The sequence below is a fragment of the Gobio gobio genome, assembly GCF_949357685.1.
Source record: "Gobio gobio genome assembly, chromosome: 2".
Classification (NCBI taxonomy): Eukaryota; Metazoa; Chordata; class Actinopteri; order Cypriniformes; family Gobionidae; genus Gobio; species Gobio gobio.
This window is the reverse complement of record NC_137098.1, coordinates 15,932,690-15,954,616: the sequence shown is the minus strand read 5'-3', so window position 1 is coordinate 15,954,616 and position 21,927 is coordinate 15,932,690. Positions and strand designations below refer to the sequence as shown.

At 37.1% G+C, this 21,927-nt stretch overlaps 1 protein-coding gene across 1 annotated transcript; it reads right to left on the bottom strand.

The window, feature by feature from the left end:
* Positions 1 to 605: 605 nt before the first annotated feature.
* On the bottom strand, positions 606 to 21,866 carry ywhae2 (tyrosine 3-monooxygenase/tryptophan 5-monooxygenase activation protein, epsilon polypeptide 2). The gene is made up of 6 exons (XM_079810313.1): positions 21,597 to 21,866; positions 14,699 to 14,898; positions 8,071 to 8,177; positions 6,855 to 7,061; positions 4,042 to 4,178; positions 606 to 3,058 (listed from the first exon to the last, which is right to left on the bottom strand). The coding sequence occupies exons 1-6, from the start codon at positions 21,658 to 21,660 to the stop codon at positions 3,000 to 3,002; spliced, it is 774 nt and encodes a 257-aa protein (XP_079666439.1). The 5' UTR covers positions 21,661 to 21,866; the 3' UTR covers positions 606 to 2,999.
* Positions 21,867 to 21,927: the final 61 nt, after the last annotated feature.

Genomic DNA, 21,927 nt, shown 5'->3' with positions numbered 1-21,927 from the left:
ACCCTAAGTAATATATAGCTCTCAAAGTCTTTAAAAGGTGTACAGTTTATTGCCATGGCTTAACTATATTATCAGTTTTTAATATGAGCTCTTAATCATAAATGACTATGGAAGGTTTTATATGCCACACAATAAAAAAAGGTGACTTTTTATCTTGCTAATCTGACTTTCTCGCAATTGCGAGTTATAAAGTTAGAATTGCCATGACTTAACTATAAAATCAGTTTTTAATATGAGCTCCTAATCATATATTATGACAAATTGTTAATTCTCATTACGTGTCAATATCAAGGGAATATCAAATACTTTCACGTGTCAAAACTCAGCATTCCTGAACATCGCACTTCCTGCAACCAAATTGTTTTGGGCCAGTGATAAACTTTTTTTTTTACTTTAAAAAAATTCTAGGACATTTTACATTCTCAAATTTTCTATGCGTTTTCCTGGACTGGAAACATTTTTTCATCAATTTTCCTGGACGAGTGGGACCCTGAATAACCCTTTTCCAGTCTACTATCAAATCACCACTCAGAATAATCACTGGTGAAGGAGTGCATACATACAAATAAACATCCTTAACTCCAATAAATCCATAAAAACAAAGAGAAAGGTTAAGATAGTGTTTTATTAATTCATTTATTTAGTCTTGATTTATTCGGAAGGTCGAGTCGATCTCATGCTGTGTCTCCATAAGAAGACAGGTGTTTGTTGGCTTCAGGCAGAATAAACAGTACAAATCAGATTCAAGTTACATGTACTGAACAGAAGAAATACATGACGATGCAGACCGAAGAGAGAAAGAGTCAGAATGAGAGTAGATACACAAAGAATTGAAATCCAGGTAACACTTTACAATAAGGTGTCATAACATATTAACATTATATTACAGTATCCTTGTTACACGTCACACGTACATACTACAGTATTAACAGTAAAGTATGCATAAATTCAAGCAACTAACCCTAAACCTATAGTAAGAAAATGTTTGATATTGTATAATTACACTGTAACAAGGACACTTTAAAGTGTAACCAAATTATTTTTATAGCATTTAGCCTTTAATGATAGAGAATAAAGACAATTGTTAATTGATTGTTTATGTTAGTTTAGAGTGCATTAAAGGGATAGTTCACCCACAAATGAAAGTTCTCATCATTTACTCACCCTCAAGACGGTCCAAACCTGTATGAATCTCTTTCTTCTGCTGAATACTATGGAGGTCAATGGGGTTCATCAACTGTTTGGTTACCCATATTCTTCAAAATATCTTCTTTTGTGTTCAGCAGAAGAAAGAAACAGTCGTACAGGTTTGGAACAACTTGAGGGTGAGCAAATGACAGAATATTCATTTTTGGGCGAATATCCCAAACAAAAATGTACTAGTAAATGTTTAAATGCAGTAGAATTACCGTTCATTGTTGGTTTATGTTAAATAATGCAGTTAACTAATGCTAACAAATGAAACCTCATTGTAAAAGTCTTACCAAAATCCCTTTCACCTCATAGTCCATTGAAGAAAAACACAAATGCATCTTGCTTGTTTTGCATCTGATCTTGAGAAAGATCTGTTTTTTTTTTTTTTTTCCTGCCTTAAAACACAAAAAGCCTCTGAGGCAAAGCACAAAAGCTTTGACAACAGCTTTGTAGAAATATTTCTGCAGCAGCAACGTTTCGAATAACAGTGAGGCGAGAGTTGCGTTCATTTATAAAAAGCGTATAGTTACTTATTGTAACCAACCACAGGACACCATACCACAGACAGAGAACTTTCTGACAAAATCCAGCGCTTTAGAAAAGGAGGGCAAAATGTTTTTGAGGCCAAATTTACGATACACAGCTCGAGTTATTTTTACTCTCAGCCGACCTCAAAAAAAAAAAGCTTCTAAAAATAAACATCTCCAATAAAGGCCATTAAGCTCAACCAAACGATCGACAGAACAACACTAATAAAGAAATAAACCAAAGCAAACTTAAAAGTGTGATTCTCGAGAGAGTTCACAACAGGTAGTAAAGCCATAACTTACAGAGGAAACTCTCCATTCTGGCATCATATAATCATATAAAGATCTAAGTGAATAGTTTATTTAAAAAAATGCTTAAGATTTAAAAAAATAAAATAAAATGAAACCCTAAAACCTTCTAAAAAATATGTACTACCGCTTTACAAGTTAATGATTTTGAAAGCAGTCTCTTCTGCTCACCAGCCTACATTTATTTGATCAAAAATACAGTAAAAAAATTATTATTATTATGATTTAAATATATTTAAAATGCATTCCTCTGATGAAAGCAGCATCATTACTCCAGTCTTCAGTTTCACATGATCCTTCAGAAATCATTCTAATATGCTAATTTAGTTTTAATTTTGAGGACATTCAAAAGTCTGGGGAACGTTTTTTTTTTTAAAGAAATTAATACTTCTTCAGTAATACTAAATTCCGCAAGGATGTATTAAATTGATCAAAAGGGACATCAAAATATGAAGCAGCACTACTGTTTTCAACTTTGATAAGAACCATTATTAACAATGGAGCAGCAATAATAATAATAATGGAGCAGCAAAGCAGCATATTAGAATGATTCCTGAAGGATCGTGTGACACTGAAGACTTGCAAATGCAGCTTTGCCTCACAGGAATAAATGACAAGAAAACGTTCTTATAAATTGTAATATTTCACAGTATCACTGTATTTTTGACCCAATAAATGCAGCTTTGTTTTTGAAAGAAGCCTCTTTTGCTCTCCATGAAAAATCTCAATGAATCCAAACTAGTGTAGATGGTCAGATTGATGAGCGTAAAGGTACGAAACAAGGAGAAAAGCGAGAGGGGGAAAGGGCAAAGTGATAAACAAGGAGGGACAACAGCATTCAGCATCTGAACTCTTCTCTATGACACCATGTGGTTCCCTGAGGGCAGGGATGAATGAGAAAGAGAGAGAGAGAGAGAGACAGACAGACAGAGAGACAGAGAGAAGGTTTAGTATGTTGGCGGTGACATCTCACTGGGTTTCTTCTTCAGCAGCAGCATCTGGCTGTGCTGGTTTAGTTTGTTCTTCACCTGAAAGAAGAGTCTGTGTTATTACAGTGGCATTAACAGTTTAAGATAAACTCGACACCTTACACCTTTCAAGCCTGCGACAAAAAGCTGAAGTCACATGGCCGTCGCTTACACTCTTCACGTGCATTTGTGAGACTCTGCAACTAGTCACAGATGCTAATGCTAACAGACAGCCAATTTTAAACGACTAGTTATTGTTCATATTTACATTATCATATGAAAGCATATAGCTTGAGGATCATGGACAATTACAAATAAAATGTAAAAAAAACTGCAAATATTGTTTTCCTGGCACATGAGGGTGCCACATTTCTCGCACAACAACCTGAGGGGTGAGTAAATGATGACAGAATTTACATTTTTGGGTGAACGAACCCTTTAAAGTGTGCTTATGACAAACAACATGGGTCAATGGAGCCGCTTGTTTGACTAATAACAATTCATGAATATAGCATTATTAACCAATCAATGGAATCTTTTCTAGCCTTTTATTTATTTTCATAAATAAGAACTTATACATTTAACAATTTGTTCGTTTGTTTTAAACACCACCATGTTTCTTTTCTCATGACGAAAACCATACTTGAGTTATTAAAAATGATAGAAACTATCAATTATAGAATTATAGACAATTAAACCATAATTGTTAATTAAAATAAAAACTAAAAAAGATATTTAAAAATTATAAAATGATTAAAAACCTTTTCAAGGATATCAACACAATGTCCTCAGAGGAACAGTAATATTACAATCCAATAATAATCAGGGTGTATTTGATCTCTCAATTTGAAAACTCTCATCACCACACCAATTTCAGGTCTGTTATCCTCAAACATGTTAACAGATGATTTTTGCATTGCACTGACTGCATTCAGAACAATTTTCCTATTATAATCAGTATCTAATCCAGAGGTTTGAATTGATTCTGCTTTCATCTACTATGGCAAAGCTGCTTCCCCTTCTCTAAGGTGTGCATGTCTCACCGTCTCCCTGCATGTCTGAAGTCCACAGCGTCAGGTTGTCCCGTAACAGCTGCATGATGAGCGTAGAGTCCTTGTAACTGTCCTCACTCAGTGTGTCCAGCTCCGCTATCGCATCATCAAACGCTGCCTTCGCCAACCTGTTGGAGGAGCGAGTGGAGAGTCAGACTGGGGTAACCAGGCAGTGGTTCTAAACCAGGCGACTGCATGATGTTGTATTTAAATGAATAAATGAATAATAAAAATTGTTTTTTATTAAAAACAATAGTTATTTATTATGAGATATTTTTTGTTTACTGTCTCCCCCAACTGTTAAGATGAAATGCACGCCCATGACAACAGGTATTATATTAAACTGCTATTTATTCTCAGATATAATAGGCTAATTACACTCAAATAAAAATCTGAAATGTTTGTATACAACTCGGTTGCACATTTTTTTAAATGGTACACTAGTCTTCATGACAAATTTATTCAAGCATATATATACACAATTGACAGCAAGTAAGCTCCTCTCTAGTGTTTCTTTATTGCTAACTAACAAACTGAACATCAGATGACTTTCCTAAGGTTAAGCGTCAGGTTCAAATTATATGGAGGGTTTTTGGGAGGGCAGAGGTTGACCTCTTCGCCTACGAAGACAACTGTTATTGCCCAATCTATTTTTCAAAGAGCAAGGATGCACTGGCCCACGAATGGCCCAGCTGCCTACTTTATGCTTTTCCACCAGTACCGCTCATTCGCCAGATTTTAAAAAGGATCAGGGAATGCAAGCACACAGTCCTGCTAGTGGTTCCACTCTGGCGAACCCACATGGTTTCCCGAGTTGATCCAGCTACTATCACCAGCCCCATAGCCAGTTCCCCTGAGGAAAGATCTCCTTTCTCGGGCGAACGGGACAATCTGTGGGCGTTACATGTTTGGCCACTTAAGGGGGGCTCGAGAACCTCCCAGTGAGTGTCTTTAGCACCATCAGTGAAGCTAGAGCTCCGTCTACTAGGCGTCTCTATGCCCTTAAATGGTCAGTGTTCTCTGACTGGTGTTCAGTCAGCAACTATAACCCAGTGTCATGCGAAATATCACAGATTCTCGTTTTTCTACAAGAGATGCTGGATGCAGGACGCACTCCATCCACACTCAAAGTCTACACGGCAGCTATTGCCGCATCCCATGCACCGATAGCGGGCCAGTCAGTGGGCAGACACGACATGGTCATAAAATTCTTAAAAGGAGACAGGAGGCTTAACCCCCCTCGCCCTCCTACGGTGCCATTCTGGGACCTTTCATTGGTCCTAAGAGCACTAAAAAGACCTCCCTTTGAGCCGTTGCAGACGGCTGAATAAAAGCCGCTTTCGCCTGCTATTAGCACTGGCATCTGTTAAGCATGTCGGTGACATTCAAGCGTTATCTGTGAACGCATCATGTTTAGAATTGGCCCGGGCGATTCTAAGTCAACACTCCATATAATACTGACCGTTCGAAAGGGAACTGAAGTGACCTATCGTTTCACAGCTGTTTTATTGACGTCTTTCCACGGTTGAAACACTGATTGAGTGATTACATGAGTACATGATATGGATTTCTTTAAGTTGTAGTGTATTTTTACCTTTTGATATTCATGCATGTTTTTCGAGATATAACTTCAGCAATGTCACTACAGCAATCTGTCGCGTCACGTTTAGGAGCGTCAAAGCGGCATTTATTGTTTGAATTGAGATTAAATGGACAGAATTTGAAAAGATGGCACTTTGTTTCCTTTTAGAAGTAAAGCACATTGATATTTGCAATTATTGGATGAGAGGCGTGCAACAAATAATGTTTTGTGAAGGGAAAAACTGCAGACTTGGCAACCCTGGCTTGAACTACTAATACTTGACTACTAATTTGTCCTAAATTCAACATGAGACATTTTCTTCACACACACACACACAGTATGCAGTCGGACACGTATTTCTACACCCTTTTGATTGACAGGATACCATCCTGTTCATCCTTATCATCAGCTGTTTAAAAAAAATTAAAAATAAAATAAATAAATAGGCTGATAGTGAAAATAATTGCTTGGCTGATACAGATTATTGGCACATCTCTAGTTAGAAGAATAATACAACATCAGCAATCACAGACAATCGCATTCAGATAGGATTAGATTTCTCAAAGGGCCATTGATTTTGCTGAAAACTGTAGGTAATTTGGATTTTTTTTACAGCGGTTGTGTGAGAAAAACACTGACTTGGCAGATTCGGACGGGATTAAAATCGCAAAGTACATCTGTGAAACATGAATTTCTCTAACATCCCCCTGTAAAACTAGTCCTGTCCAAATGGGGCATAAAGGAAATTGCAACTTTTAATTTTCTGTCGGTCTTAGTACATGATGTAACTACAGAAGAGTCAAGTTTTAAATAAGAAAAATATCGAAACTCTTTGGTAATTTTTTTGAGCGAGATGCTAACGGTCTAATCAGATTCAATGATCTATGCTAAGCTATACTAAAAGTGCTACCACCAGACCCGGAGATCGGCTGAATGGATTCGAAAACGGTAAAACTCAACTGTTTTACTCTAGAGGAGTTGGAAAATGGGCTTATTTTCAAAAAAGTGGAGTGTTCCTTTAAGACTTTAAAACGAGATGATGATCTGTCTGCGTGACTTCGCCAATTCCTGTGGAGGTGGGTTCTTTTTATCTGTGACTAACTGACTAATTAAAATTTGGTTGACAGAGCCGCTTGTCTGACTAATGTTTTATTGCAGCCCTAGAAGTTAACATCAAACGAGCATTACACACTTTAAGTGAGGAGAAAAAAAAAACACCAACCTGCATGCGCGGTCGGGGGAATTAAGGATCTCGTAGTAAAAGACCGAGAAATTGAGTGCTAGGCCGAGCCGGATGGGATGTGTGGGTGGGAGCTCAATCATAGCAATGTCACTGGCAGCTTTGTACGCTACCAAACTGTTCTCTGCTGCTTCCTTCCTGTCATTACCCGTGGCAAACTCTGCTAGGTACCTGTGGTAGTCACCCTTCCTGCAAACACACACAAAAACAAGCATGGGGGAAAAGATTGATTAAATTTGCATTAGCTAGATTGACTAATTTTCAAGCTCTTAATGTCAGAAATGTGTTCAAAAAAGTTATGAAATGAGAAATGTCATGATTATTAATGAATCGTCTGATCGTGGTTGTTTGATCTAATCACAGTTATTTGAGATAACCATAACTGTGGAGCTTCAATTTTATTTCAATCTAATTTTGTCATCCAAATAAGGGAAAATGTTAAGAAATGCATGACATCATGTCTCCTTTTCTGGTGTGTAAAGAGTCATAATTTGGTAGGGAGTAAAGAATAAAAAATAGAAAAAACACTGATGTAAAGTACATAAAAATAGTCAAAGGTCTTCAGTCATACGAAATAAAGGCCTGTGGGTTTAATCAGACTGCATTATATTTATTATATTATATGAATTATATTATATATTCATTTTCACAGCACTGAAGTAAATCATATGGGCCTATTTTATTATACATTTTATATACGATATATTAACCACCTTGAAATGTTACGAAGAAAACAGAATTAAATCATTAATCTCAATCATTTGTATGACAATTAATCATTAGCACACAATTCCAGACAGGCATATTATACAAAACCAGCCTAATGAATAAAGCATAATATCAAAGGCTACAGTATGTTCACGGTTAAAATGCACACTATGCAAATGATTTTGTTAAATAAAAATAAATGCAGTAAACAAACATTACTTTTCAAACAAACAAAACAATTCAGGGGTGGTCAATTTCAAAATGTACTTGTACTGTTATTGTACCATTAGACAGACTCTTACATCAAAAGCAATTTAGTATGTTCAAGGTACACATTTGATCATCATGAGTTTTTCCTGGGAATCAAGCCCATGGCCTAGGTGAGAGTACAGTGCCATGCTCTACAGAAATGTGAAAATAAAGCTCATTTTCATGTCTTGTACTGAACACTCTGACCCTCGCCCATTTAAGTGTTGCGTGTCAAACCTACATCTTGTAGTAGAAAACTTTGGATTCTCCTGTGTTGGCTGCAGGAATGAGGTGTTTGTCCAGTACATCCAGTATGTCATTACAAATAGATTTCAGCTCATTCTCAACCTGCAAAAGGGTTAGATGAGAAATGGCACATTAATTATGGCATCGCATACATCTAGATTAATTGACATAAAATAAAAAAACAGCCTAAAAGCCTTTCACAAGACACTATGTAACACCATGTCTACATTGGATGAGAGCGGTGCGATGCAACAAAAGACAATAGAACCCAACCCATTATAATCAGTGATGTTGTCTACACTGGATTCGGCTGGAGCGACATGACAAACCCCGACAGTAAACTGATGCCTCGTTCTATTTATGTCATTCTCCAAGCATTCGCGATCCTTCGCATAGGAAAGACAGATGGATTTGCAATGGTCACATTGTCGTGTCCAGTGTAGACAGCTTCTAGCTGTTGCGCCGTCAACGGTTGTGTCCGGTGTAGACACAGTGTCAGTCTCTGAGCCATAGAGCTCACAACTCAAGAAAAATCGTTTCAAGGTATGGATTTATGCATTACACTCTTAAAAATAAAGGTTATTTATTGGCATTGATGGTTCCATGAATAACCTTTAAAGGTCCCATGGCATGGCATTTTTCTATTATTTTATAATGTTTCCTGAGGTGTACTTATATTGTTAGTATGATTTTTACATCATAAAATGTCATAATTTAGAAATAAAAGGCATTTTTTTCAATACTGCTGTTTGCCCTGTGGCTGAATGCCCTGTTTCAAAAGGTGTGTCTGCTGTGAGACTTCAGTAAAAACGCCCACTGTTGTGATTGGCTGACATCTTTGCATTTGAAATGAGCGGAGGGGGCGTGGTTTAACGAGGTCTACGACTCACAAGCTGCTGCCAGAGAGACGGATGGACCTGAGTTCACTTCATATCAGTTCTCAGCATGTCTCAGTTCAGTGAACTGTTGTTACTAGAATATACTTCAGGTTATTAGTTTATTTCTAGTCAGAGGGGCTGTCACTCATGTCAGAAAGTTAGTAACTTTAGTAAATTATGGATCAGCGCTGATTCGAGACGCGAACCGTTTAGAACGATTCAGTCCGATTTGGTGAACTGGTTCGGTTCACTAAAAAGAACCGATTCAAAAGAATGATTTGTTCGCAAACCGGACATCACAGAGACGGAGTGATTGCTAACAAAGTTATTTATAGTAACTACTGAGTTGTGAGAGCGCTGTCTGTCAGCGCAAGTTTATTGTGTTTGTATCTGAGAGTTCTGAATAAACACGAGTCTCAGTCACGCCGAGTCCGTCTTCATCATTATTACCAACTTTGTAACACATGCAACGTACCATTACAGCGAGATGAACGAGTTAGTAAGAGTTGATTATAGCATTATTTTTAGATATGTTCCAATCATATGACGCGCATTGAGTACACAGCGCAAACAAAGACACAACAGCAGTAATCGAATGTAATCCAGTTTATTGTGGGGAAAGCTGGCTAGCCTAGCCGGATACCCTCACGCTTACCCCCCTTCTGCTTAATCTCGCACCACGTTTGGTCCCTCGCTGTGGGCCAGATGCAGTACTGGGGTTTGGGGATGTTGAAGGCCGACCGGTCAGTGCAGCCCGAGCTTCGGCGTGCGTGAGGTTTATCTCTAAAGAGATGTGAGTCTGCCGATGTTGAGCAGAAACTCATGACTGTATGCACATTGTAGAACAGATAGACGCGACGAGGATGTACAAAAACACTGACTCACAAGATAGAAAACACGAAAACACCGTTCTGTCGGGGGAGAGAGAGAAGCCGCAGTGTGTGCACGAATAATAAATAATTAGCTACACATAAGAAATCACAGATCAGAAGGAACTGAAAAAAGACTTCTGTTTTCATTTGTACATCCAAACACTGAGAAACCGCCAGGATTCACTCGTTCACAAGCCATGATCTCTCCAGGACAAATATAGCGCTTGCATGGGCGTGCCAGATTCTCTGGGTGGAGGAAAGGGAGGTAACCGTTCCTGTGTGGACGTCATAACAGGAGACTTCAGGATTGGCAAGTCTGGCCTGTCATTTTCTCAAAGGCAGAGAAAGACAGCCAGAACTCGGTTTTACACCGATCAACATTTCTATCCACTTGGGGACAATATTCAGGCTAGGGGAACTCATATTAATGTTGAAATGCCTCATAAAATGAAAATGTCATGCCATGGGACCTTTAACATCAATGGACTCTTTTTTAGATCTTTTTTAGAAGATCTATATCTTCAAAATGTTTCTTGCACTAAGAAAAAATAGTTTTTTTAAGAACTGATCACTGAAAGGTTCTTTGGGGAACCAAAATGGTTCTTCTAAGGAGGCTTTTGCACCAGGTAGTAATAGAAACTCAGTTATAGGAACTAGTCACCAGGGCGGTTCCCCGAGAACTAAAAAATTTTGCCCTAGGGCCATTTACCTGTTTGCATTCACACCGACACTAGGAACACTGAACTGACGTAAGCTGGCCAAGAGCGACGTCATTTAGGCTAAAGACCAAATCTCCTACGACAATTCGCTGTCATCGAGGCTGAGAAAAGAACACAACGCCTCAGGCAAAGACGACTGGTAAATGCTATATAATCACTTAGTGTTTGTGGAGTTCGTTCTTGGAGTATGTAAACAGTGTGTTTACAAGGCTTTTTAAAAATGGCGGGTGCCGGTTAGTGGTGGGAGAAAAAGAAAAGAAAAAAAACCATGCATTGTGATTCTCTCTCCAACGATTCAGAATCGATTCAGAGCTTAGTTTTTAACCGCAGATGACGCTGTGTGTGTAGAAACACCCGTATTCTGATTGCTTCTAACTCCTCACACACACACCGACACACCACTCTAACCTTCCATAAAATAATCTCACAGGATGCGCTGTGAGAAACGTGCACTTTGCTTGCTGTTACGCTTGCAGTGTGCGGTCTCGTTTGCCGTTATTTCCCTTAAAAATGCTCTAGGAAGGCTTCATTTATGTCACTTGGAATGCTGTGGGCTTATATATTAAAAATATGAAACTCACTAACAGGAGGCTGCTTTCAATTTCAAATGCTCACGTGTGCTTTGTGAGCTCTCGTGCATGCGGCTGTGTGCGACTAAGTGGTTTAATGTACTTGCATCTCAAAATGCTTTTATAATGCCAAATCAATGTAAACACAGTCAGTTATGTCTTAAGGGATTAAACAGACAGGACAAACCACATTTTACATTTCAAGTTCTGTGCATTAGTCTGAATGCAGCTTATTAGATCTCTTGCTGTCAATGATGTCATCAGTAATAATCAAATAACAGTAAAGCTGAGAAAGAGAAAAATCATTCACAGCTCTTGAATGCGAACGTTCAGATACTCTTAAATACTGAAAGCACTCTTTGTTTATTGCTTGTGATATGCATTTCCCTCTTTATGAGGTACTACTTGCTTTTGTTTTGAAGCTATATTCGTTTATTAGAGGTGTAACGGTACACAAAACGGACGGTTCAGTATGTACCTCGGTACAGCAGGGGACTACAATTGCTTTTTTTTAATTTAAACAGTAGTTTACTGAACAAATTGTGTCTATGCTTAAATTAATGCAATTATAACAAGTTTCGTAAGAAAGAAAAAAGATCTAAGCTAATGCTGTAAACAATAGGCAGCCCTTACTTGCACACTACTATAATATTAAAGATTAACAACAAACTAGCAAACTATTAGCCTAAATTCAGTTGCTATTTATTTTTAGATATAATAATCAACACTCAAATAACATATTGTATATGCAAACATGTAAACTTCACATAAGGCAGTTTTTACATTACCTTCTAAATCTAATTACAAAATTATGTTTTTAAATCTCCAATTTGATGTTGAAATATAATCATTTAAACACAGTGGCTGTCATTTTCATGATATTTATTTAAACATACATTAAACAACCAAGACATCAGTAACAGGTTAAGTAAAATATAATGAATATATAGGCTAATATAGTGCACATATTTAACAAAAGAGCTCATTTTTCTAGTGAACTAACAGCTGTGACACTGAATGACTTCTGATGTAAATGTGAAGCTACATGACATTTTTTTCAAGCGGTTTTATTGCTGTCTTTCCGTGGTTAAAACACTGATTGAAAGATTACACAACATATGATACGTTTCAGTAAGTTGTAATGTATCCTCAATATACCTTCAGATGTTAAAGGGTTAGTTCACCCAAAAATTAAAAAAAAAAAATGTCATGCCGTTCCACACCCGTAAGACCGCCGTTCATCTTCGAAACACAAATTAAGATATTTTTGTTGAAATCTGATAGCTCAGTGAGGCCTCCATAGGGATCAATGTAATTTACACTCTCAAGATACATTACTGTACTAAAAACATATTTAAATCAGTCCATGTGAGTACAGTGGTTCAATATTAATATTATAAAGCGACAAGAATATTTTTGGTGCGCCAAAAAAACCCCGAAATAACGACTTATGTAGTGATAAACGATTTCAAAACACTGCTTCATGAAGCTTCGGAGCGTATCGAATCAGCTCGGAGCGTCAAAAGTCACGTGATTTCAGCAGTTTGGCGGTTTGACACGCGATCCGAATCATGATTCGACTCGCTAATTCGATACACTCCAAAGCTTCATGAAGCAGTGTTTTGAAATCGGCCATTCCTATACAAGTCGTTATTTCAGGGTTTTTTGCTGCACGTTTGCAATTATAAAATTAATATTGAACCACTGTACTCACATGAACTGATTTAAATATGTTTTTAGTACATTAATGGATCTTGAGTGTGTAAACTGCTTTACTCCCTATTAGAGGATGGATACCCGGTAACTGACGGGCCGGGCCGGGTTCGGACAGATATTTAGAAATAATGTTCGGGTTCGGGTCGGGCTCGGTCACATCAGTGCAGTAAGGCATTGAACATTTGAAATTTAAAACAGCTTATTATGTAGGTAGCCAATGGGCCTGTTTAACTTGATGCAAAGGTATATTTTTGTGATTAAAATAAATTACCCTAACATCCGTCTTCCTGTGTGCGGAAATTTGTTTGCGTAGCTGTGACAACGCGCAACATGTGCATGCATATTGCATATTAGGCTACATGTGACCGGCAGCGCAACTTCAGCGCTGCTGGCAGGACCATCGAGCAGAGGAGGACAGCCTTGAAGCCATCCACAAATGATGCAATCCTTTTTCTGCATAAAAACCTGGATTAGCGTAAACTTTGATGGATGGCTTACGTAAATAGATCCCATGTTGCAGTTTAGTAGCCATACAGTTTTTGAGAAAAATGGTAAGAGTGATTTTCATTTCAATAAGCTGCATTTGTGTTACGTTAATGTTTTGTTCTGTTTGCTTGGGCCATTTTTGGTAGACCTTTGTTCATTTAATTTCAATTGGTTATTTGATTGGGCCCCGTGTTAACGTGTGTATTTGTTACCCCGTCTGCACGCTGATGCGCTTATCTGTAAACATTTCAGAATGCCTACAGTTGCTTAATAAAAGGGGCTTTCCACATGAACAAACGTACATGTGTCTTTAGTATGAGAAAAAAAATAGATTCGGGTTCGGGTCGGGCTCAGACATAAATATCTTAATGCCTGTCGGGCTCGGGTCGGGTTCGGTTACTGCTCTGTCGGACGCGGGCCGGGCTCGGACAGAAAAATGCGGCCCGATCCGCACTCTACTCCCTATGGAGGCCTCACTGAGCCTTCAGATTTCAACCAAAATATCTCAATTTGTGTTCCGAAGATGAGCGGAGGTCTTACGGGTGTGGAACGGCATGAGGGTGAGTAATAAATGACATTATTTTAATTTCTGGGTGAACTAACCCTTTAATTCATGTTTATTCTTTGACTAGGAAGAGATGAACGCGTTCATTCGCGCCGCGCTCCCGCTTGAACAGACGCGCCTCTACAGTGATCAGTCACGTCACATTAAAGAGCGTCAAAGCAGCATTTAATGTTTGAATTTCATGATAAAATGGACAGAATACTTAATATGTGGGAAGTCGGATTTGAAGTATGTCCCACTCGTAAAACAAGCCTACTGTTAACTGTTAAAGATTGCATTCGAAACACATGCACCGTACCGGAAGTCCTTTACAACCCTATAGTTTCTATATGAAAAATTCTTAACATACAATTGTTTAAAAAAAATTTTTTTATGTGTCATTATTTTAAATTGATTAAATAAAAAAAAGATTTATAAATAAGATTAATAAGAAAAAAAGTAGATCTAGAATTGTTTTGATCGGATTGTGACTCCCATAATTGGAATCGGATCAGCTCATGAGGTGCCTAAAGATGCCCACCCCTAGAGCCAGTGTTTCGTATGGATTGTGTTTGGCCAATCAGCATACACTTATGTCACTGGTAGTTCCTATTGTTCTGGGTTAGACCCTACTCTGAAGTAGGAGCTAATTTAGTTCCCCCAAAAAGCGTTTCTATAACTAAAATCATTCCCAGTTCCTGTGATGCAAACTCAGGTACTTCTGCCAATAGTTATAGGAACTATGCTAATGCTCCTCCGGTGTAAAAGCTAAAACTACAAACAAACAAAAAAAGTGTTACGTGAAATAAAACAATTTTAAAAATAAAATGTAGTCTCACCGTTTGTCTGTATTCTCGGATCATTTTGAGTTTGTCCTCTCCGCCCTTGCTCTCCTCCTTCTGCTCAATGCTGCTGATTATCCTCCAGGAGGCTCTCCGTGCACCAATCACATTCTTATATGCAACTGATAACAGGTTTCTCTCCTCTACTGTGAGCTCAATGTCCTTCCCTGCAACATTCTTCATGGTCTCCACCATTTCTGAAAAAGAGATAGAAGATTGATCCTAATGGCACAAAGTGAACCCAACAAAGATCTGGAGATCAAAGGGGAAAAGGACAGAGCTCTTCTGTCACAATTCATAAATGCACTCCATAACAATGTTCAAATGTCAGACTGCGTAGTGAAATAAGGGAACCCGAGTGGTTGAAAAAAAAAAAGGAAAACAAAAGACATTATCTTTTTTTTGTTCAACCACTCAAGTTCCCTTATTTCACTACCTAGTCTATGAATTGCAACAATAGTACATTTAGATCACTACTGTTTTACACTAAGTAGCCTAACAAATTATACTTTGTAGCAGAAACAGCACAGACAAACAACATACTGAAATTAGCAAATGGAAGTGTTTGCTAAAATACAGCACTGCACAAATTTCAGAAAATGGGGGGTAGGATTCCCCACTAATGTGAATATTATGGGGGAGTGTTTTGGGTAGGTCTAACACTAGCATTCAGAAATACTACAGAACAACAATGGTACAGAAACTGAATAAAGTAATCAAATATAAAATAACACTGGATGGTCTTTTAGTCCAGTATAAATTAAAGATGCAGTCCGTAAACTCTGTTTGAAACCTGGAATTGCAGTTAACTGCAGAATGATTATCTTCATGTGGGTTGTGCATCGGCTCCTCAGTGCGGCTGAATTTAACGTTTTGATGTTTTGCATCTCGGAACTACGACCAAAAAAGTTTCACCGTAAAACGTCATCCGAACTGCCACTTTTGTTCTGACCAACTGAGGAAAAAAGCATTACAATAAATCGTACTATCAACGGTGATTAAATCTAACGATCGCTTAGCTCACATCACATCAAACCGTGTAAATTATTATTATTGTTATACTTTGTTCTCAAATTGTTAATGTTAACAACATCAGCATTGCGTGACTGTGTTTTTAGTGTGTATTAGCGTTACCTGTAGATTTCAATTTCTGTACAGTCTAACGTGTCTAATCTTTTGCTTTTGATTCCAGGTGAATCTCCAGTTGTCACTGATGATTGTCATTTGGACCTTTATGGATTACAATCCGCCATCAAAATGATAAATGTAATTATTCCAGCTGCTGTGAGAAAATGCTATAAATGATCCGCCACCTGCAGCATCCTCACACATGCGATACTACTACTAGCCGGACTCCTCCTTTATGTATACAGACGTGACGTAATGATGCACGTCATTTTATTTTGGATCATTTTGAACCAAAAAAAAGTTACGGACTGTAAAAAAGTAACATTTTTTAATATAACTCATCGTATTTGATTGTATTCGTCTGAAAGAAGAATGCCATATACACCTAGGATGACTTGAGGGTGAGTACATTTTCATTTTTGGGTGAACTAACCTTTTAAGGCCTATTCACACAAGAATGATAACTATAATTATAACAATTTAGTTTTAAACATAATTCTAAAGGTAAAAGAATAGCGTCTACACCACAACTATAAAGGCACAATAAAGAAACGATATAGGGTACATTTACATGACAATGATGTACTAAAACCCAAAAAGTTTTTCCTTTGTATGTTTTATGTACAGACGACAACGTTGTGTCAAAACGACCCCCGTTCACACAGACCCGCGAAAACGACTAAAACCGCAGTGTTATGCAACGCCACGCCAGTAGTTGGCGATGCTACTTTGTAAAGAAAAACTATGCACCTATAGACTGAACACAAAATATGCATGCACATAACGTCACCGTTTTCAAAAATTCACGCTTTTAACACAGACAATAATGGTATCGTTTTCAAAAACTTGCTCTATAAAACCCATTTTCAAAAACGTGCGTTTTTTAGGCCCCAAAACACTGTTGTTGAGTAAATTAACTACTAAAACGGATACGTTTTATGTTGTTAGTTGAAAACCGTGGTGTAAACAGCCCCATAGTTGAAATCACTTTCATAATGAAGTTGATGAGCAATAAAAACAATCAAAATCCATCCTGTTTTAAGTGGCAGTCAACAAAAACTGCAGCGTACGCTTAAACAGAACATTATTGCGCATTTGTGTGGATGCTAATTAGGGATGGGCAACAGTGGTCGAGTAATCGAGTACTCGAACGTGACAGCGATCATCGATCATGAGAACGATGATCGCCCTGAAAAAAAAAAAAAATTGTCTCTTTTATTGGTTATTGCGTCGTTTTGCGCGGTACCGGAGGTCTGATTGGTTAGCGTTATACAACCTCCAGACCGCGGCGAAATAAAGTGAAACTGAGGCGTGCACTGCAGTGATGTCTGGAATCACTGTGATCATTAAATGGTTAGTGCAAGATGTGCAGCACCAATCTGTCATAGCCTACATAGCATTATAATGACAACACGATGGAAAATGCTGTAAATGATCTGTGTTTAGATCCCCGTGTATCAGCTGATCCATAGAGAAACTATAGCGAGAACACTCAGACTAGCGCGTGAAGTTCATGCAAAAGCACGTTGTAAGATTACTTTTATGTTGTCTATATCTGATTAATCTAATGTAAGAAGCGTTTGGTTGAGCTTAATAAGCTAGCAAAGCGCTGCCGTTATACCGGCTGTTCATTCTCTTCAGTTTCAGCTCAAATGCATTAATGCTCGAGCTCGACATGGTTTAGAGACAGATATTCTTTTTAGATAGGCTATTTCTTTCTCAGAATCATTAATATTAGTAATGCAGCAGTGCTATACTGTTCTCGTATTTTTTAACAGTAGACTAGTTTATTTAAAGCTGTTTTTCGTTATGAGTTTGAAAACGCGCAGTGATGTCTGTAAACGCTTCGATCATGAATAATAAAATGAAGTGCATGATGTGCAGAGTCAATCTGTCAAAGCATTATAATGAGAACACGATTTTAATAAAATGTTGTTTCTGTGTGAATTCGTTGTCCGTGTATCAGCGATGTTAAGGGAAGAACGCTTTCAAAATGTTCCGTTTCAAACCAGCTTGTAAAATCTAGCACGCTGAAGTTCACGTGCGCATTCACGTCCTTTTGTGTTGATTTAAGTTGTAATAGGTTCCTATTAATCTTCATATTAATATTGATATAGGGTGCGTTTGGTTGAGTTTATTAACCAGCTAGCAAGCTCTGCAGGGTGGTGTTATTTCACAGTTTCAGCTCAAAGGCAATGCTCGATATTACTGACTTGGTTATTTGAGACGGTCATTTTATAAAGATGTTTCTTTTTCAAAGACATTTATGCATCATAATCTAGCAGTTATTTTTTTTGTTTTATATGTTCATGTTTTCATATACCTGTTTTCATGTCACGTTTGTATTTGTCAACAACCATTTTCATAACAGTTTTCATTATCTCAATGACGGACATGCCCCGCCCCCTGCACATGCCCCGCCCCCGAGTAATAGAGTACTCGTTTTTGAGACCTATCGATGATCAAAATGAGAAATTGACAAAAATGCCCATCCCTAATGCCAATATAGTTATGGTTCTTGATGTGAACCTGCATTTATAGCGAGCAACAAAATTTGGTAACTACAAGATTTAACACAGTCCAATAATTTTGTTTCATCAGTCATCTAAGTGGTCTATCTATTGGTTTATTTAACAATTTGTCTGTCTATATCAGGGGTGTCCAAAGTCCGGCCCGCGGGCCAAATGCGGCCCGGGGATGAATTTCAAACGGCCCGCAGCGCGTCTATTAAAATGTATTATATGGGGCCCGCCACGGATCATTTACAAATCATGCAGTTTCACGATGTCGCCGCAAGGTGGCAGTACTAGACTTTAGGCCAGGGAAACAGCGGCCAAAGCGGAACGAAACAGCGCTGCTTGTGCTCTGCGCAACTCGCGAGCTCTGAACAAATGTGTTTACCTGCTGAGTGTCTCGATCACGCGCCCACTTAACAGCCTTCCGAAGCCCATGAGAAGTGTTCGAGTTCAGCGCAGAGGTCTCCGGTACTGAATCTCTCTGTGATTTGATTTAATTTAAATCCAGTTAAATAGTGCTGACTTAATAAACAACACTAACGTGCAAATCAGCTGAGCCGATTCAAAATACTTTTCAAACAACAATTCGCATTTCGAATGTATCATGGATTTACTGTGGTAACACCTGTAACCGTGGTAATTTGTCAGAAATGTAGGTTAATATCTAATTTTATTTAATTTGTAATGTCGACATGTATTAAATGAGTAATAAAGGCCAAATTGCAGACAATTTTTTTGTCATAAACTTGCAGTTTTGTGCATTTGTATTTATGTCTACAGACTAAATACCATTCTAGATATATATATAGATATATATATATATATATATATAATGTATGTATTACTTTTTGCCTTGTGTGCACTGCAAAAAATGCTGTCATTTAGTATTTTTGTCCTGTTTCTAGTTTAAATATATCTAAAAATGATTAAATCAAGATGTTACGAGATAAGTTAAATGACATTAGATATTTTTTCTTGTTTTCTGGAAAATAAAATTTAATTGAAGCGAGTTTTTGTTTAAAACAAGCAAATATATCTGCCAATGGGGTAAGAAAAATAATGTTTCTGTTTGGAATCTTTAAGGAAGATTTTGGAAGATTATTTTTCTAATCCATTGGCAGATAATTTAGTTTGTTTCAAGCAAAAACTCAATTCATTTTTATTTTTTCCCCCAGGAAACAAGAAAAAATATGTAATTTTCCTTAGTAAAAGCATCTTGATTTAAGAACTTTTTGATATTTGGACTGAAAAAAGACAGAAATACCAAGTCAGAAAAGCATGTTTTGTAGTGTGGTTGTACCTGTGGTGATCTAAATAGAGCAATTATTAAATTTAAATAAGAATAGAGTTCTAACTCCGTAATAATATTAAAATTTCACCCATTAAAACTTTTTGGTTGATGAAAGTTTTACAGATATTGTTATATATATATATATATATATATATATATATATATATATATATATATATATATATATATATATATATATATATATATATATATATATATATATATATATATATATATATATATATATATATATATATATATATATATATATATATATTGTTAAGTTTGGACACCCCTGGTCTATATCTATCAGGAAGTCTTTGTGTATTTTTCTGAGTGGTCTGTAAAAACTCTCTTAAAATGCATATTTTTATTTTTAACTATGAGTATGTCAAGCCAATAAACAAAAGTTGTTGGCTTGAAACTTTATCTATCTAGTTCTTTGTTATCCAACATATCAATCCAAAGAATCCATTAAACATCTGTACAAATGCAATATTCAAAATTATATTACTTTAACAGGAACTTACACTGTTTATTACCCCGTCTCATATTTAATGCACCCAAGAAAATGACAGAAAAACACTGACCTGAATTCAGCTTGGGGTGTACTAATTTATATGTCAATATCAAGGGTCCACAAAAACATTGATCCAGTAAACATATTGAAAATATGAATTTTAATAAAACCTCACACCATTTATCAACCCAACATCACTCTGTTTTTTTTATTTATTTTTAAATAATTTCCAGCAAAATGAAAACAATGTATTCTTTAGTGCGGGGGTTTTCAGACTGACATCCAGGGACCAACAGGGGGCCGCAAGGGAGTGCTAGGGAGTCTGGGAGTGTAAAGTCTAAAGAAAAACAGTGTTAAAAATAAATAAATAATAAAAAATAAAAAAATGTTTTTAACTAAATTAATTTAATACCATAAAAGGAATTTAAAAATAATAATAAAAAATTGAAAATGCATCTACAGTACAGCACAGTAATCCAGAGAGTAGGGGGAAAAAACATATCAGTTTTCATAGTCTAAATTTGGTCATTATACATGAAAATATATAGCTGCCTTTTACATTTTAGGATGGGGTCCCTCGCACCAGGATGATCATATTTGTGGATCCATAGCATTGAAGAAAAAAAAAAAGAAAAAAAAAACTGACAACCCCCGCTTTAGTGCATTTTTAAATGCATATTTTTTTACTCATATGCTCCCAGTCCCAGATACAAGTTACCAGCAGTGTAACTAATTCTACTAGTGTGAGTTTGTGAGCCCTAGCCATTACAAATTAACCATTCACAGATTTTACAGAACAGTTCTTGGCAATGACAGCACAGATCAACGTTTACTTTAATACATTAACAATGCAGTATAAGCTTAGGTTGGGTTAATTTAGACAAGGGGTTTCAATCATCTAGATGCCAGAGCCCCAAAAATGTGAGGGACTCCATCCTAAAATGTTCTATTAAGTTACGTTATTATATATTTTTTCCTAATCACTATAGTAATGTACTGTTAAATATAGCTGTTACTCATTTAATTGCAATATATTTATTTATATACATTTGTATGTATAATCTGATTTAATCCATTTAATAGATCAATAACGTGTTTTTATTTTATACACACATTTTTATTCGTTTATTTAAATCTAATTGAATTATCTTCATCTTATTACTAAATCATTTTTTACAGTTTTTCTTTAGACGGAGCCCAGCTTGAAGCATTAACAATGCAGTAGGTTGGGTTGAGTTAGGCCTTTCCAAACGGATATTTCTTCCCATTCCTTTCACCTGGACGTGCGCACGCGAATGCGAATGGCCAGCGCTTCGTCTTTTAGGGTTCAACCCACAATTTCATCAGTAATAAGACAAACAAATCCTGCTCTGTTTCTTCTTCTTCCTCCGCCGTGAATCAAATGCGCGACAACACAAATCGCCAAAATCATCAACTCACCATCGTATCTCTCCGCTTGCTCTGCTAGTTTAGCCTGGTATACCAAGTGCTCTCGGTCTGCCATGGTTACTTGGGGATCGGGAGGAGGTGGAAATGGAAATCGTTGTTTGTTTGAGCAGATGGATGCGAAGGTTGTAAGAAAGTGAACGAATACACGATGATGGGTTACTTAGTGGAGCAACGGCGGCTTAAAATCCTCGTACACTGCCGGCGACCCTGCACTAAATATGGCGATAAAACTCTATCCGGGAAATGCGCAGCGAGTCCTGCGCACTTCCTTCGCGACGAACGTGGATACTCCTTCTTTTTTTCTTTCTTTTTTTTAAGAACA

What these genes read in the sequence shown, in the direction of transcription:
- ywhae2 (XM_079810313.1), bottom strand. Translation starts at nt 21,660, where the DNA reads ATGGCAGACCGAGAGCACTTGGTATACCAGGCTAAACTAGCAGAGCAA. An exon ending in TCCGAGAATACAGACAAACG is followed by an intron (nt 8,178 to 14,698) that starts GTGAGACTACAT and finishes ACCCTTTTGCAG; the next exon opens with GTTGAGAATGAGCTGAAATC. An exon ending in TCCCCCGACCGCGCATGCAG is followed by an intron (nt 4,179 to 6,854) that starts GTTGGTGTTTTT and finishes CTCCTCCAACAG; the next exon opens with GTTGGCGAAGGCAGCGTTTG.